The 12204-nt window shown below is 40.2% G+C and overlaps 1 protein-coding gene across 2 annotated transcripts in view; it reads right to left on the bottom strand.

Annotated features, from left to right (window-relative positions):
* The window catches only part of BTC (betacellulin), a 47107-nt gene extending 36746 nt beyond the window's left edge, over nt 1-10361 (bottom strand). The window contains exon 1 of one of the 2 annotated variants that reach the window (XM_017514826.2): nt 9908-10361. In XM_017514826.2, the coding sequence (XP_017370315.1) occupies nt 9908-9971 (64 nt within the window). In that variant the 5' untranslated portion in view covers nt 9972-10361. The remainder of the gene's footprint in view (nt 1-9907) is intronic. The other variant, XM_017514825.2, reaches the window with a different exon arrangement.
* Nucleotides 10362-12204: the final 1843 nt, after the last annotated feature.

The raw sequence follows: 12204 nt of genomic DNA, 5'->3' as shown, positions 1-12204 counted from the left end.
AAATGTATTAAGAAACAAGGGCCTTTTTGATGTGTTTGGTGTGACTATGAAATAATTCCATTGATTTCCTTGGGTGGCCTATGAAAAGAAGACTCACTAAGAAATAGTCACACCACAGATTGCCAGTTGAAGCTTCTCAATGCCTGCTCACCACATTCTGAAAGACAGATTCCCAGTTAAGAATCTGACTAGTCTAGAAAACCACACACTAGGTATTTAACAGTGAGGAAAACTGTTGTGTAGAAATCACCGGGAACGAGGTGTATATTCTATGTTACGTTTCTGCAAAGGCAAATGGAAGTGGAAGTGAGGTTTATTATTTTCTGTGTAGTCTCGTCTCACATCTCAACCAAACTTACAATCACTCTTCTGACCCTCCATTAAATGATGATTGTCATTTACCTAAAAACGAGCAGGGATTTTCAGAAGTCTTCTATCACAGAATGGTAATGTTACAAATAACTATCTCCTGATGCAACAATATTTGAAATTTTTGTCAATGTCATTTACCTATTATAGTTGTGCTTCATTTTTCCCCTTCATAGTAAGATCTCAATCATTCTTGTTTTGATAGATGGTAAGATATGAAATATGCAATGTATTTAATGCAAAAACTAAGCCTGGGGCATGGGATTGATGCTATATTCCAAGACGAGGACCATAAGAGAACACAGTTAACTGAATTCAGTTTTGGGGGAAAAACTCAACTGTCTTTTTAAAAATTCTTCATTATTGGTTTCCCAGGTTCCAAATGGCCTGTGTCTTTTGTCCTTCCCAGGGAAGTCTACTGAGAGCTTCTTATTTTGAAATTCTATCTTCCAACCTCAAAAACATTGCCAAAGTGCGGTAATATCATCCTGTATTCATAAGGACATAAGAAAACTGGGTGTTCATGGCCCAGTCCCTACCTCACCTTAAGAATCACCTTTATACAACTCCATATATGTACCATCCAGACCACATGTGTGTACAGATAGGGGAAGCTCACCACATCCCAGGGCAGCTGGCTCCACTTTTGCCAAAGCTCCATCTGGGAAAACATCTCCCCCAAATTAAGGTAAGTGCTGCTTTCCTGGAATTTTAGTTCACTAATGTAAGCTGTGCTCTCTGAACTATACAAGAAAACTTTGGTTGAAAAAGATTTTTACATATTTGAAGTTGACTCTCATAAACCCATTCTTGTCTCTTTTCCACCTACAACCCCAATTTCTATTATCTCAGTCACGTGTGTGTGTGTGTGTGTGTGTGTGTGTGTGTGTCTTCAGTTACCAACAATCTCTTGTCCCTTGTCTTTCAAGAGCGCTAATAATTTCCTCATAGCTCACTCAAGAATGGCCTTTTCTTTAGCCTCATCCTCCTTCATGTCCACATTAGAGTATTTGACATGGTTGATGCTCCCAAATCTTCCATCCAAAATCCACCCCCATTCTTGTCCTCCTAACTTCTCCTCTTCTTTTTACTCAACTTTGCCAGCTCTTTTTTGACTCCCACACCATAAATATGTGTGCCACAAACACTCTACCTCTGTCCTCTTTTTATTTTCTCTTTTTTTGTCATTATAAAATACATATAACAAAAAAATTGTCCTAACCTTTTTGAATGTAGTGTTAAATACATCCATCCATATTGTGCAACCATCACCACCAAGCATCTCCAGAATTCTTTTCATCTTGCTCAACTAAAATTCTATACCTATTAAACAAACTCTATACCCATGAAACTGCCCACTTGCCTCTCCTCCCAGCCCCCATTGGGCTTTCTGTCTCTATGACTTTGTCTCAGTCATAGAGATGACCAAAAAAGCCAAAGTCATTTTCTTTTTGTAATGTCACGTAATCTCACAAAACATCCATGGAATCAATATTTGAACACATATTTACTAGGATTTATTGTGTGCCAGGCACTGTGCTAGACCTTGAAATTATAATCAGTGAAATTTTTCAGGTACATTTCCAGCCCTATTTTCTTTTTCTTATTTTAAGTTCAAGGGTACATGCACAGGATGTGCAGGTTTGTTACACAGATGAATTTGTGCCATGGTAGTTTGCTGCACATGTCATCCCATCACCTAGGTATTAAGGCCAACATCCATTAGCTAATCTTCCTGATGCTCTCCCTCCTTTTCAATAGGCCCCAGTGTGTGTTGTTAACCCCATGTGTTCTCATCATTCAGTTCCCAATTATAAGTGAAAACAATGGTGTTTGATTTTCTTTTCCTGCATTAGTTTGCTGAAGATAATGGCTTCCAACTCTATTCATATCTGTGCAAAGGACATAATATCATTCCTTTTTATGGCTGCATAGTATTCCATGATGTATATGTACTGTATTATATGTACTGTATTTTCTTTATCCAGTCTATCACTGATGGACATTTACATTGATTCTATATCATTGCTATTGTGAATACTCCTACGCCAAACATATGCATGCATGTATCTTCATAGTAGAACAATTTATCTTACTTTGGGTATATACCCAATAATGGGATTACTGGGTTAAATGGTAATTCTGCCTCTAGGTCTTTGAGGGATAGCCACACTGTCTTCTACAATGGTTGAACTAGTTTACACACCCAACAGTGTAAAGGCATTCCTTTTTCTATACAATTGCACCAGATAATTTACTCTCATTCTGCAGGTTGTCTGTTCATAATAGTTTCTACTGCTGTCCAGAAGCTCTTTAGTTTAATTAGATCCCATTTGTCAATTTTTGCTTTTGTTATAATTGCTTTTGGTGTTTTTTGTCATGAAATATTTGTCCATGTCTATGTCCTGAATGGTATTTCCTAGATTTTCTACTAGGGTTTTTATGGTGTTAGGTCTTATGTTTAAATCTTTAATTCACTGGAGTTAATTTTTATGTAAGGTGTAAGGAAGGGATCCAGTTTCAGCTTTGTGCACATGGCTAGCCAGTTTTCCCAGCACCATTTATTAAATAGGGAATCCTTTTTCCATTGATTGTTTTTGTCAGGTGTATCAAAGATCAGATGGTTGTAGATGTGTGGCGTTGCTTCTGAGGCCTCTGTTCTGTTCCATTGGTCTATATATCTGTTTTGGTACCAGTACCATGTTGTTTTGATTACTGTAGCCTTGTAGTATAGTTTGAAGTCAAGTAGCATGATGCCTCCAGCTTTGTTTTTGTTTGTTTGTTTGTTTTTGTTTTTGTTTTGCTTAGGATTGTCTTGGCCATGCAGGTTCTTTTTTGGTTCCATATGAAGTTTAAGGTGGTTTTTTCCAGTTCTGTGAAGAAGTTCAATGGTATTTTGATGGGGATAGCACTGAATCTATAAATCATTATTGTGAACATAGCAGTGTGACTATGTTCACAATTATGTCTGGAAAGGCTAGCCATCTTGAGCAGTATAAAACATATCAATTTTAATCAAGTTGCTTTCCACTTAAATTGGACTTCAGAGCATTTTTTGACCAACTTATGTTTGATTATTTGCAGATCCAGTATCAGCTGGGGTCTGACACAGCTTCAGATCAATGAGCGTAAAAACAGGACAGGGTAGGATTGAAAACACATGTGGAGTTATAAAGATCACAATCTGAGTACTAGGCATATACTGTGTTTTAGGGAAGCTACGGAATCTTTCACAGTATTAATTCCCACATCTGTAAAGTTTTTTTTTTTTTTTTCCCCCAGGTGCTGTTGCTACTCTAAGATGGACCTGGAGGACCTCCTGGTTATGAGCCATCTCCAACATAAGAAAGCCTGGCAATACACGATTAGGAAACAGGGGGAAAGAAACATGAAACGAACCAGCCAAGCACTCATCTGGACCTTATGCAAAAGGTGGGGCCAGTTTGTCCCCAAGCTGTAGGGGATAGGTAAAAGGAAGTCTAGATATCTTCAGAGTATTTTAACAAATTCCTCAGATAGGAGACCATATAATATTTTAAGCCTATTTTGTAACAAAAAGCATGAATTTGTCTAAATTACAAAATCCCCTGCCTCCAATTCCCAGGATATCCTGCAGAGATAGAACTAGATCAAGAATTCAAGATTCTGACTAATCCCCTCATTTGGAAATCATGTTTTTATCCAGGCAATATTTCCTTCAAAACTGCACAAAATTAACCCTTTGAGATATTTGGGTCTACTTACTGCTACACAAAAAAAAATAACTATTAATTTGTTTACTTTTAAATTCTTCTCCCATTTTTTCCTTCACCACTACCAAGGAAGTATTGTCACTATTAGTGAATCTTCCCCTAATCACTCCAGATTGTAATAAGTTCTCCTTTTCTGAGATCATATTTAATCTGTACTATGTAATTTAAACTTTCTTAAGGATTAAACTATTATACAATGTTTCATTTGGAATGAACATTTTTATCCTATGTAAGTCTTTCTAGAAAGACAATGGCTTACACTTAGACTTTTCTCATTAATGTTTAACAGTTTTAGACACACTGTAAACAGTATTAGAAATACTTTAAAATAGTAAAATGTAAAATAGTAAAAACGTTTAGCTCTGTCTTCCTATCACATGTTTAGTAACAACAATAGTACTTTTCATCAACCTGCTTAGTACTGTGCCATGAGCAAAAGAGTTATGCATTTGGATAACTTAATGTTTTGCTGATGGCAATAGTTAATAATCAACTTTCAGGAACAAATCTCATACCAGGTCAGCCTATTTGGCAAAACCAGAGTCAGCTGCCTTCTCAGCAAAGAGCTGTGTATCAAAAGTAAGTCATTGTTAGCAAATCTGAAGACATTGAAGATAGGATACAAAGAGTTCTGGGAGAAAGCAAAAGCTTCCTACATTTTGATTACCAAGCTAGAAGGACTTTCTGGACTATCCCCACTCAGATTCATTCATTCAACAAATATTTACTGAGCACCTACTATACATAGGCACTGGACTATAACTGTGAACAATCTCTGCCATCGTGGAGCTTACATTTCAATGAAACAATTCAAAGCGCTTTTGAAAGTGTGGCCTTGGTGGGCAAATTCCTGCCCTATTTTCCTTTCCTTGCTTCCAATGGTGACTATTATGGCAGTTTCATTTAATTGAAGTACAAACTTAACACTCCATTGGCTTAATAAACACTGATTCCTATTCTTTTTTTTAGACAAATACCTATGAAATAATTGAAAAGTTATCTGACTATTCACAAAGTTAAAATAGTAATAATACATTGAATATTACCCACCAATTATTCTACTAAAATCTTTTCCTGTATTGTCTCATTTTATCCTCAAAATAATTCTGTGTCTCTGAATGGTAGTTACTTTTAATAACATTCTATAGGTGAGAGAATTACACGAAAGGAGTTTAAGTAACTTTCTCAATGTTACAAAGCAACCATTATAGAATAACAATATTTACGCATGGCTATCTGTTCTTAAGCATCTGAAAAAAATTATTTTGCCCTAAGAAAACTTTTCTAAAATAATGCATTTTTCATTTTCTTGTATATGGAAACAACTTTTGACATTGCATCATCATCCATTCTTCTAAAATGACAGTTTTATTTCTTTTTAATTAAGGCAATTATTTATATAATTCAAATAAATCTGACAGCCCCATCTTAATAAAATTCCCTAAAATATTAAAATTACCCTCTAAATATTTTACTTTCCTAGTGCAGTCTAACTTTTGTGTCTGATATCAATGCTAGGCAAGTACACTAAAGCTCTTCATTGCATAAAATTAGGATCAAAATTGGCAGGTGAAGAAGAATTTGTAGAGGCATTCATTTTTTCAGAAGTAGATACAGATTTTACTTTTGCAGCTTTATTTTTTACAGTTGTTCCTTTCTAACAAAACCAGTCAAAATAAAACTTTTTTGAGGATTTTTATCAATTACCTATTTTATAACTGGTGGGAGCAGGAATTTAAGAAATGAAGGCAACAGAAAGTCTTCCCATTAATTAGTAGAGCCTGATGACATTCGGGAAGTATACAGAATCAAAATGTCAAAAAAAAGTTTAAGATGTATTGATAACAATTAATGATTCATCCTATGCTTTCCTACTGGCTATTATAATACTCATGCTTATCTAGGAATTCTATGTTTTCGGCACATTTTAAGTGCTTTACATAGTAGTGCATTTAACTCACATAATTTCATTCGTCCTATTACTATTAGCTTTTACAGGTGAGGAAACGGGCCAAGTAGGTTTAAGAGACTTTCTGAAGTTTCAGAGCCAGCAAATCATAGCACCAGGGGGCCATGCACTAAAGGTCTGTTTCAGAGTCTACAGGCTTGACCATTATATGACCCTGCCTCAGGATATGCTCTTTTTACCCATTTTCAGTAATTGCCATGTGGGTCCTACCAGGGAGACTATGAAGCAATGTCACCCCTTCTCCATCTGCCCAAAGGAGCATCGCCTAGGTGATGGTGCTTTAAGCAGACTGGAGAATATACAGGAGTCACCCACAAGTTCAAGGATAGAATCAGACTAGCATGCCCAGAGTGACACCAGACACAGGCCAAATTAAAGCACCTGGTCTGTCCAATTCCAACTGAACATTATCAGCCAGGCTGCCCTGGCCCTGAGCTAAAGGAAGGCAGGGTTTCCCGGAAGGAAGGAAGAGCCAGAAGTTCAAGAATCCTAGGCATAGCCAGAGCCAGGGATGGCACAGATGTATGGGTAGGCCGTAGGGAAAGCAAAGGTGTAGGAGACAACTAGGATGAGCTTACATGCTTTTTTAAATAAGTCAAAAGAACTGGTTTCCAGTATTGGTTTTTCTTGTTACATGCAATGCAACATCTCTGCACTTCAGTGTCCTATCTCTCCCTAGATAGGATATTCTTCACTTGAATGTCCTATCTAATTCACTCCCTACCTAATTCAGCAACAAATATTTACCTGCTGTGATCTCTTGAGACCAGGAGTTTAATATCAGCCTGACCAAATGGCAAAATCCTGTCTCTTCAAAAAAATACAAAAATTAACCAGGTGTGGTGGTGAATGCCTGTCATCCCAGCTACTCAAGAGGCTGAGACAGGAGAGTTGCTTGAACCCTGGAGGTGAAGGTTGCAGTGAGCTGAGGTCATGCCACTGCACCCCAGCCTGAGTAAAAGAGCAAGACTTCATCTCGAACAAACAAATAAACAAACAAACAAAAACAGTAGAAAAATATGAGCCCTTTTTCGAAAATCTCATTTTTTTTAGAAAGTAAGATTAAATGGCTCAGGATTTCTACTGACTTAGAAAATGCCTTTAAACAGTTTTAGAAAATAAAACCAAATTAATGCATATAAAGAATATCAATAACGCATGAACAAATAACTTTATTTATATTAAATGTGTTTGTACTATATAACCTGCTTATGGTATACCTTCTTTTTCTATCTCCAACCCCACTTCTGTCTTTGTAAAATTTCCCAAAGAAAGTAGTACATAATTTGCATATATTTGAATGGAAATTATGCTGTAAAGATCCATCTACTAAATGCCAGATGTATTTAAGGAGCATCTACATTTATAGTAGACATAAGCCATTCCTAATTTAAATCACATGTTATTTTGTTTAATTTTTGAAAAGAATGTGACAGTGGAAAGGGCATCCTCATCTAATGAGGCCTCTTCATTTTACAAATGAGAAAAATAATGCCCAGAAAGTTGTAACTTACAGACATTTCAGAGTCATGAAATGGCAGAGCTGGAACCAGGGCTCATGTCTGCTCAATGCCTATTCTCATTGCATTTCCACCATCACATACACACACTACTGCCTCATGCATCATATTCCATTTTTTTCCAAAAAGTAATTAGAACATGTGACATAATTTAGAAAGGGGACTTAAAAGTAAAGTGTGTATGACAGAAATAGGACCATTTAATGGAAACAGTGATGCCAACAAATTACATCCTTTAGCATTTTGCAAGAAGTAGAGCTTTAAGGGACTCTCGAGACCAAATTTGATTTCCCAAGCCAATCATTTAACAGGGTGGTTGTACATTTAGGTTATCTTGAGTTTATAATAGCGCCGGATTCGAGTTTTGCTTTTTGTTTTTCATTTCTGTCTTTTGACAGGTTTAGAGATGAAAGTACTGTGTGACAGCAAAGGGGAAAGAATGTCCATCAACCTTAAATAGTCATGTCTACTATGACATTTCTGCTAAAACATCACCCTAATTTAGGTCCCAATTAGCTCATGCCCAGATTATACCTATGAGACAATCAGGTTTTCTGGCCCACAGGCCCCCTCCCCTCTTCCCATATTGCACCTCACTGCAAGATTTACCCCCTTTAAATCATTGTTTGCATCATATTACTTCCTTGTCAATCCCTGTGATGGTGTGTGTTTAATTGCTTATTGCATCTTGTTCAAATATTTTAATCTTGCTTTTTTCGTTCTTCATAATCTGTCTGCCTCTCAGAAATTCTACTGTTTCCAGTAAAGCATGCTCATTCACATCACCAATCCTTTACTAAATGCTTTCTCCCTTTTCTCTGTTCCCTCTTTCCTCTCTGCTATTGCAAACTCTACCCAAGCCTCAAGGCATGCATCCATGTCCTCCATTCAGCCTTTCCTCACTATTCCAGCCCTCACTGATGAGCTCTCTCTCCCTTTTCTGATTTCATGAATGTTTCCACAGGTTACACTGCTAGGCTTGCATTTCCAAATTCAGCCTAAGTTCTCAGGCAGGAATCATGTTTTATCTTAGGAATCTCATGAGCCCTCTCCCCACCTCCATTCCTACAAACCTCAGCACCTTGGTGATTATGGCAGATTTTCAGTGAATACTTTGTCTGTTGGACAGTCCAGAGAGGTGGAGGAAGAGAATGCCAGCTACATGCATGCAATGCTGGCAAAAGCATCAGTACTATTTCTAGGGTTAAGTCTCAACCCCACTGCTCTTCTTCATGAATGTGAACATTCACTCTACCACTAAATTGTTACTGACTCCTTCCTCTTCAGGGTTTGTTAAGTAAGTTTCTTTTCTCTAACTTTGATCCTAAGTCTGATCCACCTTCACCCAACTTCACTGTACCTAAATGAAAGTTTTCATTTAGGGTCCCCCTCTTTTTCCTCCATAAGAGAAATTTCCATTCTTTTTCATTTGTAGTGTCCCCAGCCTTGAAGACAGGATTGATATCGTGGTGGCACTTCAGCTATGTGTGGTAGACTCTCCTCCTACTACATAAATGCTGCAAACCTAGATGTGTCTATAGCCCAGCTAAGATTAGAAAATGTCACTGGTTTCCCTTCCCTTCCCTGCCCGGCAAAATGACCATGATGCAGAGGGTATACTTTGAGATGTTGGGATCTTTTCTAGCTAAGAGCCTTCTCATTACCTTCCTGCGGTGGAGAGCGAGGGGGGAGCTCTGCTTCCAGTTCTGAAGTTCCAGTTCTGCTCTTGGAGTGCTGACTCCTAAGGAGGCAAGAGAGGCCCCCTGGAGGGTTCTAGGCATCCCGCTACTCCTCTTCCCGCTGGCATTCCCTAACGCCAGGTGATCACACCTTAAGTCAGAGTTCCCGTTCTTCTGCCTCCTGCAGGATATGCTTCTTGGTCTATAAACCCACGTGAGCTTCTTTAATGGATTTTCCGGCTCCCGCCGCCCGCCCCTCGCTCGCGGACACAGCGCCTCACCCCGGGGGACACCCCGCCAGCGCCGCCAGGCCCTCTGCTGTGCGCACAAGGCAGCCGCTGGCGACCTGCGCTCAGGACTGGCAACGGGGCCGCGGAATCGCTTCCGCCCTGGGGCCTCCTCACGCACCAGGGACAGCCTCCAACAGGTGCAGCCCCAGGTGTCCAATTGCCGGATCCTTAACCTCGCGCTCTCCCAGACTTCAAAGTTCTCCGACCCGCCCTCCCAGCCCAAACGCGCCCTCCTGTCCAGATGCCAGCGCCGTTCAGGGTTCACCCTCCCCACGACTCCAGCCCCAGACCTTCCTCCTGGTCTCCAGTTCCCAGCACGGCCACTTACCCAGGGCAAGGGCCAGGAGCAGTGGCAGGGAGCTGGCGCCGCTACCCGGGGCGGCCGGGTCCATCAACCCCGCTCTGCGGGGCCAGCAGCCCCTAGATAAGTCTCCCTCCTTCTTCGACCCCTTCCAGGGCCTCGGGCGCCAGAGAGGGTGCCTGGAAACTAATCCCGGAGCCAGAAGGAAACGAAACTAGTTCCCAGGCTGGCACCCTGGCTACAGGGCAGGGAAACACCCAGGGCGGGCGGCCCGCCGGCTCGGTGAATGTCGCCGGGAGGAGGGAGCCTCCTATTTATCCCCGCTCCTCCTGCACACACCCCGCCGAAGAGACGCAGAACTTGGTCCTGGGAGCCTCCACGCTGCTCCCACCCAAATTGCCCCACACCCAGGGACATATTCGGACTGCCCTCGGACCAGCTCACCACTCCCCCTGCTGGGTCGCACCTGACTGTTCGTTTCCCTCCCCCTTAGGACGTAAACAAGGTAGGGAGATGTGAAGAATCCGCGTGCAGGGGTGTTGGGTGTGCACGTGGGGCCTGCAGGCTGACCTAAACTCTTGGAAGTCACCGAGGAAGAGTCAGAGACCCAACGTGTTCTTGAATTCCGACTCCCTTATTTCAGAGGATTGCAAGTGTCATGGAGAGACCAGAGCCACCATTCATTGTGGTTGACTTCAGGCATTTGATAATGCAGGCAATTTCAAAAGAGTCATTGTTGCCTTTAGAAGTCTTGATGCCATAGCGAAACGTCATCTCTACAAAAAATACAAAAAACAAACAAACAAAAAAAAGCTGGTCATGGTGGTGTGCACCTGCAGTCCCATCTATTCCGTGAGGCTGAGTCAGGGAGATGGCTTACGCCTGGAAGGTGGAGGTTGCAACAAGCCTAGATCGTGCCCCTTCACTCCAGCCTGGGCTCAAGAGTGAGACACTGTCTCAAAACAACAAGGATAACCAAAATAAAATAAATAAATAGAAAAAAAAAGAAAAGAAAAAAGTCTTCAAGTTAGTGTCTTAGCTAGTGTCTGTGTGCATTGTCTTCTAATAATTTGTGAAATTTGGGGTCACGAGGATCTACTTTAGAAATTTCATTTGTATTTCTATTTACTCATTTACTAATTTATTCAGTATATTTTCATTTAATTGCACTAAGCAATTTCTGGAACAGAAAGACATCCTCACAGTTTTCAGAGAAAGAAAGCAGCATCCAATTTTACCTTATGTGGTTACATATTTGCTTCTAAGATAACCAAAAGGTACAGCCATTTTTTGCTGATCTGTTTTTCTCATGTAAGATTTATATGGGTAATTATGCCTCTCAGTGCAGAAGTTTTATTTCTATAGCATCCAAAAGTCAGATAAACCTTATTTTACATATGAAATGTAGTTTGGGTGTCTGCCTCTTCCTCCCCATCCTACTGTTTAAATTACATAAATTATTATGCACTCTTCTCCCACAAATGACATTTCATTTCAAAACTAATTCAAATTATTTTACTGCCCCAGGCAGCTGATATATCCAGTGAAATAAAAATCAGCTTTTAATTTTCAGAATCCCATTCTAGCCCCACATGACAGCTCATAAAACATTGGTAGAGAGGGCAGAAATGAGGTTTAGAGAAACCCAAAGTTATAAGATGGAAGGTTATTTCACCCCACCTAAAAAGAGCAGAAGCACTGGAAGCAAATGGATTTTGGCAAAATCGCCCTCCCTCTCAACACTTCCACTCTGCCTTTTTCCTTTCTGATGTTCTCTCCATCTCAGCATTAGTGCCACTTACTCTTAAAGTATCTCTTACTCTAAGATGGCATTCGGCCTAGCCAACAACTGTTCTCTTAGCCCCAACAGAATGCTACAATTTTGTTTTTCTTTTTCATAGATCCAAAAAAAAAAAAAAAAGCAAGTCCTAAACAAAAAGTATTATATGTCCGTTGAGCATTGGACAATTCCGGGGCTTGGTGTAAGTATTCATCACCCATGCCATTCAAGTGGTAAATTAACTTTTTCAGGCCACTAGAATACAAAGTGGTGTAATTTAATATACTACATGGGACAGATAAATTAATAACCTTCCCTGAGGGCTTTATTTACTGCCATAAATCAAATAAATGCTCCAAAGACTATGCCTTCCAAATTTTCTGACACTGTTTTTCCCAGCCTTCAAAGTTCTCCAACCCGCCCTGCCAGCCCAAGTGCACCCTCTTGTCCAGTTGCCAGCTCGGTTCAGGGTTCACCCTCCCTGCAACTCCAGCCCCAGACTTTCCTCCTGGTCTCCAGTTCTCAGCACAGCCACTTACCCAGG

The sequence above is a fragment of the Cebus imitator genome, unplaced genomic scaffold, assembly GCF_001604975.1.
Source record: "Cebus imitator isolate Cc_AM_T3 unplaced genomic scaffold, Cebus_imitator-1.0 Scaffold537, whole genome shotgun sequence".
NCBI classification, from domain to species: Eukaryota; Metazoa; Chordata; class Mammalia; order Primates; family Cebidae; genus Cebus; species Cebus imitator.
This window is presented reverse-complemented; position numbering and strand designations above follow the sequence as displayed.